This window comes from Cibotium barometz, chromosome 18, assembly GCF_041138505.1.
Source record: "Cibotium barometz isolate CiBa-2024 chromosome 18, ASM4113850v1, whole genome shotgun sequence".
NCBI classification, from domain to species: domain Eukaryota; kingdom Viridiplantae; phylum Streptophyta; class Polypodiopsida; order Cyatheales; family Cibotiaceae; genus Cibotium; species Cibotium barometz.
This window is the reverse complement of record NC_141063.1, coordinates 51,641,267-51,662,326: the sequence shown is the minus strand read 5'-3', so window position 1 is coordinate 51,662,326 and position 21,060 is coordinate 51,641,267. Positions and strand designations below refer to the sequence as shown.

Here is a 21,060-nt window from a genome sequence, read left to right as displayed (position 1 = left end):
TTTTAATGTGTGTGTGTGCGTACCTTTAAGTGCATGCGTGCATAAAAATGAGAGAGAAAAAAGAGGGGGGGAGTGTGCACTTCGGTTCCGAGCGGGGGGTTCAGGTGTGCCGGCCGTTTGCTCCGAGGAGGGGGTACGCTTGAGCGGGTGCGAGAAAAATTGATACTCCTCACCCTAAGATGTTTGCTCTCCTTAAAAGGAAAAAAGGTAGAGATCTTATCCCTATGGTCAAGAAGCCGAATGGTCACCTGGCTTTAGATGATGTGGAAAACTTGCAGGTTATTAAGGACCACTTCTTTAACTTGTTCTCCACAGCCCTCCCTCCTTCCCACGAAGTTTCGGCTGCTAGGGCCAAGATTGCCAGCATTAGGACGAGGATGGTGAACCCCTCTTTAGCCCTTAAGCTTGACCCCCCCTTCACTGAAAAGGAGGTCAAGGAGGCTATCTCACATCTTAAAAAATGTAAATCTCCGGGTGAAGATGGGATCCCCAACGAATTCTTTCTTGTTTTCAAAGACGAATTGTCCCCTCACATCCTTGACATTTGGAGGGAAGCCATGAGGAAGGGAGGTTTAGCTGAAAAGACAAATATGGGGATTATCAAGCTTATTCACAAAAAGGATGAGAAAGAAGATCTTGGTAATTGGAGACCCATAACATGTCTCTCGTCCCTTTACAAAGTTTTTGCTCATATCCTGACTAACAGAATCAACCCCTATATGGATGAGTGGATCCTCAAGGAGCAAAAGGGCTTTATAAAGGGAAGGTATATTCTTGATGCTATCATTAGTCTTTGGGAGGGTATGGAACATGCTGAAAACTCTGGCCAGAACTACATCTTCCTCAAAATAGACTTTGATAAAGCCTATGATAGAATAGACTGGTCGTTCCTCTTCCAATCCCTTCAAGATATTGGCCTCAATAGGAAATTCATAAAGTATGTCCAAACCTTGCTTGGGAATGCGTCTTCCAAGGTGGCTGTCAATGGGTCTCTCACTGGTGCCTTCCCTCTGAGGAAATCTATAAGGCAAGGTTGTCCCCTGTCCCCTCTCCTTTTTGCTATTGTTGCGGATGCTCTGGGGTGGCTGGTTAACAAGGAGATAACTGATAATAATATCAAGGGTATTGAGATCCCCAACAGGGCTGATCCTTTATGCCTGCAGCTATTTGCTGATGATACGAATGTGCTGCTCCGGAATGAAGTGCAGACTGCTGCTCACTTTATGACTTGCCTGGATACCTTTTGCCTTGCCAGTGGCTCGCAAATAAACCACTCCAAGACCAGCTTCAGAGTCTGGGAAGGGTTGCCCCCTCCCTCGATCCTGTCCGCTGGTTGTAAGAGTATCCCTGATGGTGTTGTTTTCAGGCTTCTAGGAATCCCCATGGGCTTCAACATCTCTTCCAAACAAAGGTGGGACTATGTGCTCGATAAACTCAAGAATCAGGTCAAGAAATGGAGTCACATCAACACAGGGGTGGCGTCAAGAGCCTTCGTCCTCAATCACTTCATTATCCCCTCTGTTGTTTACTTCCTGGCCTGTTGGAGACCCTCTGAGACCCAACTCCAATCCCTTAACTCGATCATGGGGAACTATCTTTGGGGGGGATCTCTCGAAAGTAAGAAGGTCAGCAAAGTAGCTTTTCAGTCATGTTGCTTGGAAAAAGAGCAAGGGGGTCTTGGCATCATCAACATCGGGTTGCTTGCTGAGAAGGTTGCAGCTAAATGGGTGCAAAGGGCCATCTTGTCTAAGGATGTTTGGGCGGACTTACTCAAAAGGGATATCAATAAATTTTGGCTCAAAGGTAAAAGATCTTGGAAGGGTTTCTCTCTCAATGAAGCTTTGTTCTCAAAGGCCGATCTCTCCCCTATAGGCAGTAAACTGTGCTGTAGGATGTGGGAGTCGTGGATGAAATACAAAAAGCTCTTCTGTTTTCAAACCTTTACCAAGAGAGGTAGATATGCCTATTCAGCTGACTTTGTGTGGTTTGGGCATCTTGTGTCTCCGATCTCCAATGAACAGTTCCAGACCAGTCTTTCTTGTTTCAAAGCTGGTATAAAGGTTTGGGGCGACTTATGTGACTCAACTGGCATGTTAAACAGGGATCAAATCTGCAATAAATTCACATTGTCCCGTAGTGGAGTTGAGTTGGTCATTCAGAGGTGTAATGCTCTTAAGGTTTCCATTCCCCCGGGGTTGAGTTGTGACTGTATAACCTTTTCTAAAGCCATCCGGTGGGGAGACTCCAGTAACCTGGTCAAGTTACCTAACACCTTGCATGCAAGTAAGCTGATTCTTAAGCTCAATAAGAGATGGTCCTTGGTCTGGAACAAACATCAATGGGCCTTCCGATTTAAGCTCATTTGGGCCTTCGCTCATGAAAGAAAACACGCCATTTTGGCCTGGCTTGTCATGCACAAAGCGACCTGGACCCTTGAGAAGGCCCTGAAGTTTGGGCATGGTAACGGCCTTTGTCCCCGCTGTAATTCCAAGCTTGAAACTGTCCCCCATCTCTTTTTCTCTTGCCCAGACACTAGACAATTCTTGGATGTTCTGAACAAGGCTTTTAAGAAAATTAGGAAAATCCCTTTGAGCTGGAAAGAAGTCCTCTTAGGCGAATGCCACTCACTTGACCCTTTAACGTGGCAGTCCGTCAGAATTCTGTTTCTTTGGCATGTTTGGAAGCAACGTAATGAAGCTCTATATGAAATCAAAACTAATCACCACTTTTATCTTTTTCTTGACAGTGTACTCAAGCTAATCCATCAACTCCGGCCGAGTGGTGTTCCCATGGAGGTGGATGGAGGTGGACCGGTGGCAAGACCTACCTTGGAGGAAATGGAAGAGATTCCATGTCTCCTCGCATTGCCAAACAAAGGAAGCTATGATACAAGAGCTTCAGCTGGAATGTCAAAGAAGACTTCAGAATTCCGAGTACTACGTCCAGGCTTCAGAAAGCTTCTGTGGGGTTCCTTAAGCCCTCATGGCCCCAATCTTCTGCTCATGAGATTTTCTCAGCCTCTCGTCTGAATTGAAGACAGTCTTGCTTCAACTGGGGCTGGCTGGCCACTGCCTAGAGCCTCAGTCTGTGCTTCAGGTTTTATATGTCAAACTGGTACAGCAAAGTTGTTATGCTGCAATGTTTTTTGCCCTTAATCTTCTGCTCTCTATGTTTAACCATCCTCTCTCCCGGAATAGAAGAGGGGCTGGCCGCCGTGTACCTCAGCAGGATTTGTCTCTAGAACTGACGCATCAGAATTTCTTTTTACATGTATTGGTGCTGGCCGAACTGTTCATGATATGTTTCAGTTTTGTTTCAGAGTTTTGTCCCCCTTTTTTCTGAAGGGTTCATCAGGTCACTGTGTCTCCCCATGGACCTTCCACATGGGATCTTGTATCAACATTTTCTTTTAATATATTCCGCTGTTTTAACTTTAAAAAAAAAAAGAGAAAGATTGTGCGGGATTGGGGGGTCCTCTTTCCTTTTAAAGCGTTAAAAGCTTTAATTTAAAAAGCTTTTATTTTAAAAGCTTTAAGTTGCAAAGTTTTAAAAAGCTTTTATTTTAAAAGCTTTAAATTAAAAAGCTTTAAAAGCTTTTGATTTCAAAGCTTTAGGAATAGCAGCGGCGGCGGGGAGAGAGAATGAAGAAGGAGAAAGAGAAGAGAGAGAAATAAGAGCTAGAGAGGAGAGGTGGCGACGCATGCTGACATGGCAGCAACGGCTCGGTGACATGGCAGGCGCGAGTGGTGTGAGCTGGCGGTGGGGTGCTGACTTGGCGGCGCGGTCCGCCAGCTGGCAGGGGGGCGCCCGCGGGAAAGCAAGGGAGAGAGGGGGTGCGGGGGGTGCGGGGGGTGCCTGCTAGGGGTGGGGTCACAGGGGGAGGGAAAGTGTGGGGGGAAGTGAGGCTAGAGGGGGGTCACTAGGGGGAGTGTGAGAGAGGGTAGTGACAGAGTGAGTTTGGGTGAGGGGCAGGTAGAGAGAGAAGGGGGGTTTAGAGGGTAGAGAGAGAAGGCGAGGGGGGGTGGAGGGGAGAGTAGAGAGAGAAGGGGAGAGAAAGAGAGAGGGGGAATAGAGGGGGTGGAGTTAGAGAGTGAGGGGGAGCGGGTCTAGAGAGAGAGGGGGTGCATGAGGGTAGAGAGAGAAAGCGAGGGGGGTGAGGGGAGAGTAGAGAGAGAGGGATTCACGGGTGTAGCGAGAGAAGCGGGGTGGGGTGAGCAAGAGGGTGGAGCAGAGAGAGAGTGAGGGGGAGCGGATTTAGAGAGAGAAAGAGAGAAAAAAGGGGGTGCGAGTAGGGAGAGGAGGAGGAGGAGAGGGAAAAAGAGGGTGTGTGTGTGTGTGTTTAGAGAGAGATAGAAGTTAAATAGTAGGGAATAAAATAATAAAAATAAAAATAAAAATTAATAATTAATAATTAAAAGGTCTCTTAAAAGGGGCCCTTCCTGCCCCCCGAGGGGGTTCGGGGGAAAAGGATGAAAGCACGGGGCAGAGGGAGAGAGAGAAACAAGAGAGTGAGCATGAGGGGGGGTGTGTAACTGGGTGCATGGGTGGTGGGGTAAGGGCCCGTGGTGGCGGGTAGAAAATTAAAAATTAAAAATCAAAATAATTAAAAAATTAGAGAAAATAAATTGAAGGGCTCTCGTAAAGGCCCTGGGGGGGTTTGGGAGGAAAAAATAAATAAATTAAAAAAATGGGATAGAGGGAGAGAGAAAAAGAAAAGGAGAGAGAGAATTAAAAAATAAAAGAAAAAATTTAAAAAAATCAAAAAATAAAAATAAAAATAGAAATACAATTAAAAATAGAAATAGATTTAAAAAAAATAAAATAGAAAATAGAAAATATAAAAAATTAAAATTAAAAACTTAAAAATTAAAAAATTAAAAAATTAAAAAAATTAACAAATGAAAGAAGAGGAGGGGGGTGTGTATGTGGGTATGCGTAGGTGGTGGCGGTGGAGCGGACGATTGTGATGGCGACGCGGATGCGTACACGACGGCGATGTGAGGGGCCGTAGGTGGGCGACGTCGTGCTGGTACGGCAATGCGTAAGTGTGGGGTGGAGAAAGAGAGAGAGTTGGTGATGTGGCAGCGCGCCGATGACGTGGTGGAGCCGATGATTTGGCGGCGCCGGAACCGGGTGTGTGTGTGTGTGCGGATACAGAACCGGGGTGCGACACGAGAATCGGGTGGAAAAAATAGAAAAAATAAAAATAAAATAAAAAATAAGAAAAAGTAGAAAAAAAGATGAAAAAATAAAAAATAGAACAAGAAAAATTAGGAAAAAATACACGCGTCGTGAGGAGAAGGTGCGGGACAAGTGTCAGCACGGCAGGAAAAGCACTGCGGGCAGGCAGCGGAGCGCCCAGGACGCGTTCTCGGTGCTACGGGTGGCGCGCGGAGTAGATTTTTTGGTGCTTAACAGTGCCAAAATAAAAAATTAAAAAGAGGGAAATGAAGAGAAGATCACCACGAACGTTTTTTATTTTTGAAAATTTTCGGGCGCCGTTGGCAGCCGGCGGGCGATCCCGAGTGTGAAACGGGTGTGTTAGGTATCAACGCATCCGGTTCGACGAGAAGACTCCTAATCTATCAACAAAGTTTAAAAAATCATCACTATGTGCGCACAAATCGCGATTTTCAGCCGGTTCGCGCGTACACACAAAGCGGCGAATACCTAGTTTCGGACGTGCATAACTTGACCGTATGGGGTCAGATCGTCGAGCTGTTTTGTAGACGTATTCACCTCATACCCTACTTCACTCCTACCAATCCTTGCCCTTATTGGAATGCCAAATCACCCATTCTCACGCAGTCTACTCGGGCGCCGACAAAGGCATCCCAGCAGTCAAAAATGGCCATCCCGGACCCAAATTACGCCGGAATGTGGTGAGATGGTCCAGCCAAGTTCTACTCACCCTATTGCATGTGTCTATGAATTTTCATCTCAATCGGATCCCGTTTGAGTGCGCACGAGCGGATTTATGCTTGCTTTTTTGAAAAAATTGTCAAAAACTTTGATCTTTTGCATCGACGGAGCTCTTAGCGTCTCTAAGCTTCCACTAATCTGAGATTAACAGTCAAGTAATAGCGCTCTTCCCGGGCAAGGGCAGCCTGCATGGCCGCCGCGTTAGGTTTTCCCCAGCCTAACGTGTGGCAGATGCATGCTCTTGCAAGGCCCTCATTGCTTTAGTTTCAACTCCCCTATTCGTCCAGTCGACCTCAATGGTTTGGCTCCAGGCCCTGCGAGCTTCCCCTCTCCACCTCCTGCAGTATACGAAGCCTTCCATGGCCATTCCAAGGAGGCTGCTCTCAAGGTTCAAGATTCTGACGCCGGTCCAGCCCAGAAACCCCCTCCTCCTCTGGCGGGCGCCGACGGACTTCCTTCCGTTGATCGTCTCTGTAGCGGTAGCCTTGGCGCTGCTGGAGCAGGCGGTGCAGGAGTCTCTGATGATGGAGGTAAGCCCTCAGTCACTCTTCCTTCTTCCCAAATCAGAAGGATTCAGCATGACCTGGAAAACAGGGCGTTTATCGGGCTGTTGGCGGGTCCTAGACCCCCTGCAGAGGCGATTAGAAGCTAGATTCGATCTCAGTGGGGTGCGCTTGGTGCTGAAGTTGAGACCATCCAGGCTCTCCCTAAAAACCATTATCTGTTTGTCTTCAAACTCCCGCAAATGGCGTTTGATGTCCTCAGCAGAGGACAGTGGCTCATCCGTAACTCCCCCCTTAGCTTATTTCGCTGGATCTCTAAGCTTGGGAAAGTGCTAACCCTGCTCTGATTACGTGCCCTCTTGGCACCCTCAAGTACTCATAGAAATGGACATCTCTATGGATTTACCCTCAGCTATTGACATCTTCACTGATGATGGTGAACACCTTGAGCAAGCCATAGTTTACAAATATCTACCCTCTGCCTGCTTTCACTGTGGTGCCAATGGGCACTTCGTCAGAAACTGCCCTCCTCGACATGTCCCGGATAATGCTCCTTCCCCAGCTTCTCCAGATTCCACCCCTCTTCAGCAAGTCCCTAAAGTAGCAAGAGACAACCCCCCTAAGAGGGCGGCCAAAGAGGCCTGGCAGGATCAGACTAAGGGCGGCCAAAGAGGCCTGGCAGGATCAGACTAAGCCCAGGATGAAATCTGTCAATAAATTCGCTCTCCTAGCTTCTTTACCAGAGTGGGTGGACTCTGAGGTAGAAGAGTCTCTTCTCTTTGGCTCTGATGAAGAAGTCGAGGTGGATAAATTGCTGGAAGACCAGGTTAATGAAAATGATCAAACTACAATGCTAGAACTGAATGTAAATTCTCAGGTGGGAGACACCTCTGCTTATAAAGGTAAGGAAGTGCAGGTGGACGGGGATGGGCTCTCCACTCCTATGGAGATCCACAAAGACCACAAAAGACCAATGCAAGCTGCTTCTCAAGCATCGCCCATGAGATCTCAGGCTAAGAAATCCATTAAGAAGTCCCATAAATGAGGATTGTCTCTTGGAATATCAAGGGTCTGTCAGACTCCAACAAGGCTAGGAAATTGAAACAATGGTTTCGCATTAACAAATCGGAGATAATAGCACTTCAGGAGGTCAAAGCAACTAGCAACGACCTTCTTAGCCGTCTCAAGGAGGTCTCAGAGGATCACAGATGGTTCTCTTCGACTCATTCCAGGGGCTCTGGAGGAGCTGTTCTGGGTGTTCCTGCTAGTTGGGGTGTTGCTCCTAACTCGGTTGTTGGGGGTATGAATTGGATCTCAACCAAGGTAGATAAGCCAGTCAAAATGCAGATTTGTTCCGTCTATGCAAGGGGTACGGCTGCTGACAGAGCCAATCTGTGGAGTGAGCTCAAGGCGATGGACAGCCTAGCAGTTATTGTTGGAGATTTCAACATGGTGGAGTCTTCAGCGGATAGATACAAAGGCCTGGGCCAGGTAATTAAGGGTCTAGAGAAAGAGAGATGGACTCAAGTTAAAGAGCTCTTTTCTTTGTGGGGATTTAGGTGAGGAAGCTGAGTTCACTTGGCAGAACTACTCCTCTGGTGATAATGCCAGGAAGGCCAGATTAGATAGATGTTACATTTCTTCGGAAATAGCTAACATTTACTCCAGGGTTAAGTCTGAACCTAACTACTCCTCCTGCTTGTCGGACCATTACCCTCTGATAGTTACCTTGGATGATAAAGCCACCAAGATCAAAAACTCTTGGTTCCACACTGACGCTTCCCTCTTCCAGCTAAAGGTGGTGTAGAAAGAACTCAAGAAGATTTGGATGAATGCATTTTGCTATGCTCACTCCCCAGCCGCGGCTTGGTCTCAAGCTCTGAGGGAGACTCAAAAAGCTCTCACTGGTTTTAGGAAGGAGGTGACCATCATAAGAAGGAAAAGAAGAGAAGCTACCTATCAACAGCTTATGGAACTTGAAGCTAAGACCAATGCTGTAGCTGAGGCCCAAGAGGAGATTACCAGGCTGAGGGCCCATATTAGATGTGAGGAGGAGCTGGCCTTCAAACATGCCACTGTTTTCTTCGGAGAATGGTGGGCTGGCAAGATTGACCGTCCGTCTAAAGAAATGTTCAAGATTCTTAGGAAAAAACAAGTCAAGGACCTGGTACCTCTACTGTCCACCAGTGATGGTGTGGCCAGAACTAAGGAGGAAAACTGTGTGCTGGTTCACAATCACTTTCAAAAGCTGTTCAGTGCACCGGAGCAATCCTCTATGCTGAAGACTGAGGCCTGCAATTCGGTCTGGGAGGCTAGATCTAAAGTCATCTCTGCTGAGCTGGCAAGGCAGCTTGATGTGCCTATTTCAATTTCAGAAATTAAGATGGCCATTGAGAGCTTGAAACCTAATAGAACTCCGGGCTTGGATGGAATGCCGGGTGAGTCTTTCCATGCCTTTAAGGGCTGGATTGCCCCATTCATCCAGAGGGTTTGGGAAGAATCTGTGAAGTATTCGGCTTTGCCCACCAACATTAATGCTGGAGTGATAAAACTGATTCACAAACGAGGGCCTAAGGAGCTCCTAGAAAACTGGAGGCCACTGATGATGCTGAATTCTGTCTACAAAGTGTTAGCTAAAGTAATAGCGTTCAGAATCACACCCAGCTTAATGAGGCACATCTCAGCAGAGCAGAAAGGTTTTATCCGAGGAAGGAGACTCATTGAAGCTGTCATTGCAATTTGGGAAGGAGTAGAGCATGCCCAGGAAAAAGGGATTGACTTTATCTTTGCCAAAGTTGATTTTGACAAAGCCTATGAGACAGGCTTGATTGGAGCTTTGTATTGCTCAATTTGGAAAAGATGGGGTATGGCCCGGGTTTGATCCAGTTTGTAAAAACCCTCTTCGGCAATGCCTCACCTAGAGTGACGCTAAATAACTCATTGTCAGATTCTTTCCCCCTGGCCAGGTCGATCAGACAGGGATGTCCTCTTGCTCCACTGCTGTTTGTGTTATCTGTGGATAGCTTGAATTGTATGGTGCAAAGATTCCAGGGTTTGGGGCTAATTAAAGGCATTCCCTTGCCTAACTCCAACTGTGTGCAAATTCTTTCCCAGTTTGCGGATGACACCAATGCGCTGCTCAATAATGACCAGAACTCTCTCTTGACTTTCTGGAAGGTGTTGGACACCTTTTGCTTAGCATCTGGTTCCAGGGTAAATCACACTAAAACGGGAATATTCTCTGCTGAAGGAAATCTCCCCAATTGGCTGGTACAGCAGGGTTGTCAGCGTATTCGGGCTGGTGAAATATTTCAGCTGCTAGGTATACCTATGGGTTTTGGAGCTACCCTGAAACAAAGGTGGGATTGGGTAGTTGATAAGTTCAGGGGCAAGCTGAATAGGTGGCTGGGTTTCCAGTTATCTCTAGTTGGCAGCAGAGTGCTGGTAATCAATCACTTTCTAGTTGCTTACATCCTCTTTTTTCTCACCTGTTGGAGACCCCCAGACACTCATCTAAAGGAAATTGAAAAATTATGTAGAAACTTCCTGTGGACAGGAGACCCTTTCAAGAGAGGAGCTGCCAAAGTGAGATGGGAGTTCTGCTGCCTCCCCAGGGCCAAAGGGGGGCTGGGGGTTGTAGACATTCACGCTTGGGTTGACGGGCTTGCTGTTAAAACCATTATTAGGGCTGTTTCTCACCCTGAGGAACTTTCTTCCCTGCTGCTGTTCAGAAACATTGACCAATTCTCCCGTGAGAAATTTTCAGGTTGGAGGGATCTGCCTTGGATTACTATTTTGTTAGGTCATGAAGCTGTTAAGCCTAAAGGGTCGGAGCTTCTTCGCTCGTTATGGAAAGTTTGGAACAAATTTCGTGACAAGGTAGGGGTTGTGTGGGAAAGCAGACACAGCTACTCTATCAGAGCTTCTGACTCTCTGTGGTTTCCTCTTAGTCCATTACCTTCGGTGCCCAACAATTCATTGCGTTCGGCCCTACGCATTCACAAGAAGGGAATCAGACTGTGGGTAGATGTGTGGCAAACTCCTTCCCATAGGTGGATGACCAATGATGAACTAATGATAAGATTCTCGCTTCTTCCTTGGGAAGTTCAGATGGTGCGTGATCGCATCAACATCTTTCCTGAGTGTGAGGCCTGGCAGCTAACAGTCTCAGAGCCCTTATCCCTCAAAGCTCTATGCTGGAGAGGAGGAGCTGCTTTTGATCACCCCCCTCGTGTGCACTCAGTGCCGTCGGCCCCTGTGCATGTGGTTCTCAATAAGAGATGGTTTGTCCTCTATGACAGACGCCAATGGAATTTTAAATTCTTCACAATTTGGTCTAAAGAGATTCAACCTAAGAAATCAGTGTTATTGTGGCTGATTATGCATAAAGCCATATGGACAGGCGACAAATGCAGGAAATGTGGGCTAACTGATGGAATATGTGTTAGATGCAAACTTAGTATTGAAGATATTGGGCATCTGTTCAGAAACTGTCAGAGATCTGTTGATATCCTATCACCGGTCTGGTCTGTTTTGGGTTGCATTCCCTCTGCAAAACAACTGTTACTAGGAGATACCGTTGGGGTGCTCCCCCGGTGCTGGGCCAGAGTCAGAGCTGAGTTCCTTTGGGCGATCTGGAAAGATAGATGTGCGACTGCATTTGAGAGTGCTTACCAAATCCCAAATCTGAAAAGTCTTTTTGCTGATTTTCATGTGCAGATTTATGACTTCCACATGGTGCAGACGAGACTGTACACCACCCAAGCTGGAATACTTCAAGAATCTCCAATTCAACCAAGTAACTTGGATCACTTCACCCAGAACCAGCAGTATGAGCTCCAAAGGAAGGCAGATGAGACCAACCGTTTTGTGGCTTTGCTGCAAACCAGAATTGAAGAACTATGCTATTGATATGTAATTGCTATGTTTGTGATCTCTGGATCCCAGTGCTGTATCTCAGCCAGTTATTGTAATTTTTGTCTTTCTTAATTAATTATTGCGCTTGTTGGTTTTTAAAAAAAAACGACCACCCACGAGCGTAGACGGAGTGCTCCCACTTACTCCGGGCATCAAATCGATCCCCGATCGTCACCACACATCCCCGAGGACTAGGGCTACGTACCCAAATCATCGTTATGTGAACGGTGATTTTCGTTTGAGCGTGAGTGGATTTACACTTGCTTTTTTTGGAAAAAACATCAAAAACTGCCTCCTATATGCGTATCCCACCCAATCCACGTCTCCAATTGGTCTATGGTCATTGTCACACGTAGCTATGGATTAAGGTTATGCACCCCAATCGTTGTTACATGAACAGCGGTCCTAATTTGAGCGCAAGAGTGCGATTATGCTCTCTTTTTTCACCGAAAGCTGCAAATTTTTTTCCCTCTTCCCGGATATCTATACAACCCCCCCAAGCTCCCCCAACAAGCAGATATGCATTTGGACACACCGTTTGTGAGTTAGATCTGGATTAGTGAACGTAGGTTCACTAATTACCTCAGGTTTGGGAGTCGTTTTTCATCCGGTCGTAACTCCACAACCACGCATCCGATTTGCACAAACTAAATCTCTATCCTAATCTACTTAGTATGCTCTTCAAGCCTATTCAATCACTTCATCCACCGTATCTACCGTTTAAGCATGACAAGTCACCGAAATTGATGTCTCAAAGAGGAAAAAATTAGATTTTTTTCATCACCGAGTAGTATAAAGCGCTATGCGCACTCCATACACACCTAACTTCAGCATTTTAATCATCCTTACATCTGCTTCATGACCATGCTCCATACCTTCTACTCCACCACACAACCAATTAAAATCTCATCATCATTCAAACATGCATACCATTAATCTTCTTATGTACATTCAACACTCGTATATGCGTGCATGCATCAATCATAAATCACCTCTTCATGCATCAACGCACACACACATAGCGGAATGGAAATAACCAATAACCATAGACGAGTTCAATCACATTTAGCTATTGTCCGCTTCCCTTTCCTATTTGCATCATATGATGTAAACCACTCCCTGTGTAGAGTAACATGAAAAGATGCACTGGAATCAATGATCCAATTCTGCGATAACGCATCGTGTGTGGCAACGAGAAATGCACTCTCAAATGTAGAAGCATAGCATATATCACCATCGTCACTGCCTTGTACAATAGTGACTGTATCTTCAACCTTTGCTTTGCCTTTGTCTTCCTTTTTTGCATCACCCTTCTTGTCACCTTTCTTCTTGTGTTCTCTTTTCCACTTGTAGCAATCTTTCTGCACGTGGCCTTTCTTGCCACAATGATAGCATTCAATGTCTTTCATGCTACGAGATTTGCTACGAGATTTGATTTCCCCCTTGCATTAGACGTTCCTCTAACGCTGAGAGCATTACCAGCTTTTGTGGAATCAACATTCTTCCTGTTTACTTCCTCTGTTAGCAAACTACTTTCAACATTTGCACTTGTCAAACCACTGGGAGGTGCTGAGTTACTAATGGTAGTGCGGAAAGTATCCCAGCTTTCCGACAAGGTAACAAGCAAGAACAATGCTTTTACCGAATCCTTAAATGCAATCTTTTGCGTTGACAACTGACTGAAAACTGTCTTAAACTCATTCAAGTGGTTGGACATAGATGTCCCCTCTTTCATGCACAAATCAATGAGCTTTTTCAGCCAATAGACCTGACTAGCAGCACTCTGCTTGTCATAAAGATCACATAACTTCTGCCATGTGCCGTAGGCACCACCTGCTGTGTCCTTGACGTTAAATTAAACTGATTTAGAAACTGAGAGCATGATCGTAGACTTCGCTAACTCATCAAGCGCATCCCAGGCATCCTGGCTCATGTCTTCAGGCTTGACACCTTTGCTCTTGATAGGCTTCACTTGCTTCTTCTGCACCAAGACATTATAGATCTGCTCTTTCCAATAAGAAAAGTTTGCGCCGTCCAACTTTTCTATATTAAAGAGTGCATTCTCAGACGACGAAGCCATAGCTTTGCTTCAAATCTGACAAGAAAAACACTGACAATCTCAATGCATAAGATGTTTAGACAACACCTGGCAAAATTCAGACAGAATTTCGACAGTATTTCGGCGCTATGTCAACCGAAAAACCAAATATGCATAGAGCATAAATCAGTGCAACTCGCACGGAAAAATCCGACAGAGTTTCCCCTGTAAACTGGCTCTGGAAACCAAAAAACTAAACTCAAACAGTAAGTATCCTATCAACTGGCACGACTGAAAAACATTGTCACTGTATGTCTCTGGGCATGGCTATCATCAACTGCGCATATGCCAAAACAATGCCTCAACGGCGTCAACACGCAAAAGATGCAATCCAATGACTATCCACAGTCACATACATCCAATGTCGATGCCGAATGGGGTGATCGAGGGATGCTCCAGAAGTACCTAATCCACCAACACGCTTCTGACGCTGCAACATACTCAGCTTTTGTGGTAGACATAACTGTGCATTTCTGTAAGCGAGATATCCAAGAAACTGCACCACCAGTAAATGTAAAGACATATCCTGAAGTAGACTTTCTGTTGTCCACATTTCCTGCATAATCTGCATCCGTGTAACCAATTACACATGCATCTTTGCCTCCAAAGCAAATGCAAAACCCCTTTGTACCACTCAAGTACCTCATCACACACTTCACTGCCTCCCAACGCTTCTTGCTAGGATTTGCCATATATCTGCTAACTACTCCCACTGCAAGTGCAATATCTGGACGTGTAGCAATCATGGCATACATCAAACTACCAACAGCAGATGCATAAGGAACCTTGGCCATCTCAGCCTTTCCCTCATCTGATTTAGGACAATCATCTTGGCAAAGTTTCAAATATGGAGGTAATGGAGTACTTCTTGATTTCCCTCTCTCCATATTGAAACGCTTGAGTATTCTAGAGATATACTCAGATTGAGACAAGTAAAGCAACTTCTTATGCCTGTCTCGCACGATACGCATGTCAAGAATGTGACTTGCTTCTCCCAAATCCTTCATATCAAAGTGCTGATGTAACTTTGATTTCAATGCATCTACTTCGTAGGCATTCTTCCCAGCTATAAGCATATCATCCACATAAAGGATCAAGATCAAAAGACTACCATCTGCAGCCTTCTTTGTATAGAGACAATGATCCACTTCACTCCTTCTGTACCCTTGAGACTTCATAAATGCATCAAACTTATGATACCATTCCCTTGGCACTTGCTTTAAACCATAAAGGCTCTTTTTAAGCTTACACACCAAGTTCTCTTTGCCATTAGCAACAAAACCCTCTGGTTGCTGCATATAAATGTCCTCATGAAGATCACCATGTAAGAACGCTGTCTTAACATCCATTTGGACAAGTTCCATGTCCTCTTTGGCAACCAAAGCAAGAACTGTGCGAAGAGTTGTCATCTTGACCACAGGTGTGGTGTGACCTTCAACTTATAGACCCATTTGCACGGCAACGCATGCTTTTCATTAGGCAAAGAAACCAAGTCCCAAGTCTGATTCTTATACAAAGAATCCATCTCTGACTGCATGGCCTTCTCCCACTTAAGCTTGTCATCCCTTAACATAGCTTCTTTGTAACATGAAGGCTCACTGCAATCTGTCAACATGACATAATCTAATGATGGAACATATCTGTCTGGAGGATGTGCCACTCTCGCAGACCTTCTTAACACTGGCTGTTCAATGCCATCATTATGTTCCGCTCCATCATGATTTACAACTAGAGGATTTTCAGCTTGCATACCTTGTGCTTGTTGCCCAACATTAGGTGCATTTGGCACTCTATTGTGCACAATTCCATCTTCCTGAATCACCACTCTACGTATCTCAACAGTAGGTGTAGGCTTTTTATGCATCTTGTCTTCGTTGAAAACAACATCATGGCTATGAACAATCTTTCTAGCTTCTGGATCCCACAAACGAAATCCCATTTCGCCAGACAAGCCATATCCAAGAAATATGCACTTCCTTGACTTTGGGTCAAGCTTGTTTCGCATATCTTTAGGCACATGACTATATGCTTCACAGCCAAAAACACGAAGATGCCCATACGATGGAGGTTTCCCAGACCATATCTCTTCTGGAACCTTCTCATCTAAAGCCTTATGAGGTGAACGATTGATAAGATGAACTCTGTATGCACTGCTTCTGCCCAAAACCCATTAGGCAAGCTGGCATTTGACAACATGCAACGAACTTTCTCTTGAATCGTGCGATTCATTCTTTCAGCTACACCATTCTGTGGAGGATTATATGGAGCAGTTAACTCTCTCTTAATGCCAATTATTATTCCCCAAGTGATGGATGATTGTGCGTGTCACAAATTTTGGTCACAACCTAATTTTTCTTTCCCCACTCTTTCCTTGTGCAATGAAGGCTTTTGTGATGGTTAAAAGATTTCCCCTAGGTCCTATGTGTGATGTGTGATGTGCGAGTGCGGCAAAATTTTACAAATTACCCTGTTTCTAGACCACCCTCTCCACATGCCAAAATTTAGAGGTGTATGTTGCGAAAAGCGGGAGCACAAACCTGTTGAACAACAAATAAACAAGCAAACAAAAACCACAAGCATGTGTACCCCATAGATTTGAGTACTACACATGTACATATATATATATATACATATATATATATATCCCCCCCACATGCATGCCTCCATGCACACATGTGAGCCTAGTCCTTCATGCTTTTATTCCTTCAAGAATATGATACAATAATAGGGCTTCACTTACATAAATAGGATTTAGGGTTGTGCATCAGATGTGAGCCCTTGATCTTCATTAAAATCTAACGGTACATATTGAAGTCTACAAAATTTGTGCAAATTGTGAGCCCTAGATCTTATGTAGATTCAATGGTTGAGGTTGATGCCTACAAAAGTAAAAGCTAAAAGTGAGCATTTAATGTGATCCACATGATCTTCTTGACAATCCAACGGTTGATATTGATGCCTGCAATCATAGTCACATAAAAATTGAGTATTAGCATAAATAATTACTATTTCATAAGAGTACTCCCTTGTTGGAGAAGCAATTGTCCTCAATTGCGTAATTCTAAAAATAGAATATATTAGAGAATTTTTTTCTTAAAAAATCTTCAGGAAAGTATTTAGATTATGATGACTTTAAATTAAATCAAAAGTACCAAAAAACTTGGAAAGATAGGACATGTGTAGATCATTTGCAAGTTCTGAGAAAAGGAATGTAAAGACCACGAACAAAACCTCAGTCATGTACATATGTACATGTGATGCACTGATTAGATCAGTCAGAGTTCAAAACCTCACAATCAAAGGACCACTGATTAGCTGTCAAAGGGCAACACCTCAGGTATTAAATACCATAGACTAAAGCAGCTAGATGGCAAAACCTCAGGTATTAATAGCTATCATACCACCGATTAGATCGGTCAAAGAGCGAAACCTCAGGTAATGAAGCAATGCATACCACCAACTATATCGGTCAAAGGACAAAACCTCAGGTAATGCAAGTGTTAATATTGCAATCATAGGTCACCAATCATACAAGATTGGTCAAAGGGCGAAACCTCAGGTAATGAAGCAATCATACCACCAATCAAAGTAGATTGGTCAAAGGGCGGAACCTCAGGTAATGATATTGTGCAATTGTTAGTTACAAAGTGTGCATGGGACTCTGGTGATCAAGCAAAGCTCATATACATATGATTCAGATTACCATATTTTAAAAACTTCAAATTTATGAAGGCATAGTTACATGGTAAAAAGAATTGAATTATAAGAGTAAAGATACATGTTAAAGACATTGACCAATGGAAACTTAAACACGTGATTGAATAAACTTGAACTATGATGGCAAAGAAAATGGTAAAGAGAACCAATATTAAACTTAAATAACTTAAAATGAACAGACTGATATTTAAAATATCTCAAATTATTATCATAAATTAACAAAATAGCTAATTATTCTTTTTTTGTTTTTTTTAAAATTAGCAACGGGGTTCTAAAATTGTATAAGAAATGAGTAGTTTCTTATAGATATAAGCATCTCCTCACTGTAATTCATGTGGGCTTGAGCGATAAACTCTGGTTAACTGTAGGTGGTATATGGTCATAAGGAGGTGGAGAGAGGGTAGTGCGAGAAGGTGTAGTAGGGGGTGAGTTGATATCATTGACGGAAAATATTGTTAATAGCCTGGTTCAAAGTGATGTAGCACAAATTACAATGCGGTGCTTGATATTGAAAAGTATGCAAACTTGGTCCTATTAAGGGGTAGGCACACGCCTAGCAATACAAGTGGCCACAATTTTAATGGATGACGGGAGTTTGTGGATTCTGAGTGTGGCACATTTGGCAAGAAAAGTTTGGGAAAAACTGAGGTGTCTTAGAAACTGGCGCAAATGGCGATAAAAGTTTGAACATCGATATCGAGGGCATAAAACTACTTTACCAACGAATTCTCATCTAGCAAACCAAGTACAGACATGGCTGACAAAATAGATGGTCTACCCAATGAGTTAGCATACAAGAATATCACATCAGACACAAATACGGAGAGGAACCATGTTGCGAGACATACTTCTACCATATTGGATGGAGTGATATTTGTGCAATATCTTGATACGCAAAAATAGCCTGTGCGATTCAATCAATAAATTTCTTAGAACACGATGGGCAGGTAGCATTTAAGTTGTCTACTATCCATCATGATCCGTTAGCCAAGAATTGCCATGGATATGCGTGACAATAATTTCGTGAAGAAGGGAAAGTACGGCTGTAAGTTTTGAGGGCTTGGTTTCTATTTATTGTTAGGTTCGAATGTGGTGGAGGCCTGAATTTCTATTTACTGTTGGTGGGAACATAAGCAACTTTAGAAGCTCGAAAGTTGTTCTCTGTGGGAATAACCCCTTCTAAAGCTAAGGTTAAAAAGCATATAAATCAATTTTTTTATTTTAAATCTGATCTCTCTAGAAATTTGATGTGTTCTCTCTCAGCTGTAGAAATGGCATAAAGTGTTTCTAGATGGGAATTGTGCATGCACAAGCGTGCGCTTTACTACCCAGAATTAGCTGTGCGCTTTTCATGTGCCAAAATTAGGTTGCATTGCAACCTGAGTACTCCACTTTGCAATCCATGCCTTGCTTTCTACCCTAGTTGCTTGGCTGCCCTTGCTTTCCAACACTCTCTGATGTGATCTTTCTCATTTCTCTCTCTCTCTCTCGAAATACAAAAGCAACGCTCCTTTCTGTCGATGGCCCACAACCATGCACAAAGGGATCGTGCTTCTTCTCTGTTTGCTTCTCCCCACTCAAGAGAAAACACTGAAAATCAGACATTAGAGAGATGCCCTCATTGGATAGAGTACTCATTGACATTGTTTGAATAAGCAAACTTTATAAAACTAAAAAGCTGCTTCGTGAAATTAGCCCAAAATAGCTATACGTTTTTTGCTTCAAAAGCTTTAATCGGTGCTTCATGACGTCGGTCCAAAATAGCTCTATGTGATTTTTTTCTTGGTTCATGAAATCGTCCAATTTCCATCAATGAATTCTCCGCCCACCTCCACAAACACTTTCAACACACACACACACACACACACAAGACAACCTGAGGGAGCCCTACTGTCTTACTTCTTCAAAACAGATGTGCTTTCCTTCATTAGCATGATTTACATGTAATCGTGAGATATCAATCCATGCACATGAATACATGGAATTCATAAGAAAAATTGTAGAGTATGGAATGGAGTACCTCTTTGTGTTGCATACATGAGCTTTACCATCTTTCCTTTGGTTTTGTGAAGAACGAAATCAAATTGGAGCGTAGCCTTGCTCTGATATCATGTGAGAAGCGGGAGCACAAACCTGTTTAACAACAAATAAACAAGCAAACAAAAGCCACAAGCATGTGCACCACATAGATTTGAGTACTACACATGCATATATATATATGTATGTGTGTGTGTGTGTGTGTGATTCCACTAAAAAAAAGTGTGTGTGTGTGTGTGTGTGTGTGTGTGTGTGTGTGTGTATACACGAGAGTAGAGTTGAGGGAGAAGACGACACAATCACTGGGGCAAACCTCTACTCCCCCCCACATGCATGCCTCCATGCACATTTGTGAGCCTAGCCCTTCATGCTTTTATTCCTTCAAGAAGATGATACAATAATAGGGCTTCACTTACATAAATAGGATTTAGGGTTGTGCATCAAATGTGAGCCCTTGATCTTCATTAAAATCTAACGGTACATATTGAAATCTACAAAATTTGTGCATCAATTGTGAGCCCTAGATCTTGTGATAGATCCAATAGTTGAGGTTGATGCCTACAAAAGTAAAAGCTAAAAGTGAGCATTTAATGTGATCCACACGATTTTCTTGACAATCCAACGGTTGATATTGATGCCTACAATCATAGTCACATAAAAATTAAGTATTAGCATAAATAATTGCTATTTCATAACACTACTGTAAATGACAGAATTTGGACAAAGTGCCTCTAACAATAATTGTACAGCTTCTCGCAAGCTCAAAAATGATATTAAATTTTTTATGATCCGGCTCTATATTTGAAAGTTATGCCCAAAATAGTGTCTCTAGAATTTGATTGCGCAAAAATGATTTTCATGCACCCAAACACTCAGGCCAAAATTTGAATGCCTTAAGGTTGGAATTGGCTATGAGTTACTCTTGAAAGAGTTGGTCTTCTTGCAAGCTTAAAACCGATAAAAAAACTTTTACAATTAAAGCTCATATGAGGAAGTTATCCCTTTTTAGTGAAGCCAAAATTTTCACAATTGATGAAAATTATTTTTTTTTCTAACCTGAAAATCTCTTTTTTTTAAATTAATGTTCTTGGATACTCTCTAAGAGTCTGTCAGTTTTGCCGGGTGGCAGTGTTTGTACGTACAGTCGTCACCGGGATCAAATTCCAAGTTTTGCTAGAAAAAATTCTCCAAGTGATTCCCAAAATAATAAAAACACCCAATTTTTTTCCTCTTAGCTTATCAAAATGATTTTTCCCCAAACGATTTTGCCCTTTGATGCTTGAAAACGATTTGGCCCCCTTAGCTCTTCAAACGATTTTTCCCTTTGATGCTTGAAAACAATTTTGCCCCCTTAACTCTTGAAAATTTTTTGCCCTTTGATGGTTGAAAACGATTTTGCCCCCTTAACTCTTAAAACGATTTTGCCTCCTTAGCTCTGCCCTTTGATGGTTGAAAACGATTTTGCCCCCTTAACTCTTAAAACGATTATGCCTCCTTAGCTCTTCAAACGATTCTACCTCCTTGATGGTTGAAAACGATTTTGCCCCCTTAGCTCTTCAAACGATTTTGCCCTTTGATGGTTGAAAATAAATTTTCCCCCTTAGCTCTTCAAAACGATTTTGCCTCCTTAGCTCCTCAAACAATTTTTCCCTTTGATGGTTGAAAATGATTTTGTCCCCTTAGCTCTTCAAAACGATTTTTCTCTTTAATGCTTGAAAATGATTTTGCCCTCACAAGAATTTTCTAAGGCAAAATCACTCGAAACGATGTATTTTTTAAGGCAAAATCACTCAAAATGATTTTGCCCTCACTCCTCTTGGGCCCTCTAGGGTATGTGAAAGTCCTGGTGAATTTTAGCAGCATAAC

At 43.4% G+C, this 21,060-nt stretch overlaps 1 protein-coding gene across 3 annotated transcripts in view; it reads right to left on the bottom strand.

Annotated features, from left to right (window-relative positions):
• Positions 1–16,121: 16,121 nt before the first annotated feature.
• The window catches only part of LOC147629460 (uncharacterized), a 48,214-nt gene continuing 43,275 nt past the window's right edge, over positions 16,122–21,060 (bottom strand). Inside the window, exons 3-4 of one of the 3 annotated variants that reach the window (XR_015267955.1) lie at positions 19,178–19,752; positions 16,122–16,399 (exon numbers count right to left, since the gene is read on the bottom strand). Coding sequence is in view for 1 of the 3 variants with exons in the window: in XM_086812726.1 (XP_086668852.1) it covers positions 16,335–16,399 (65 nt within the window). In the remaining 2 variants the exon portion in view is untranslated. Of the gene's footprint in view, positions 16,400–19,177; positions 19,833–21,060 lie in introns of all 3 variants that reach the window. The other 2 variants (XR_015267954.1, XM_086812726.1) reach the window with 2 other exon arrangements.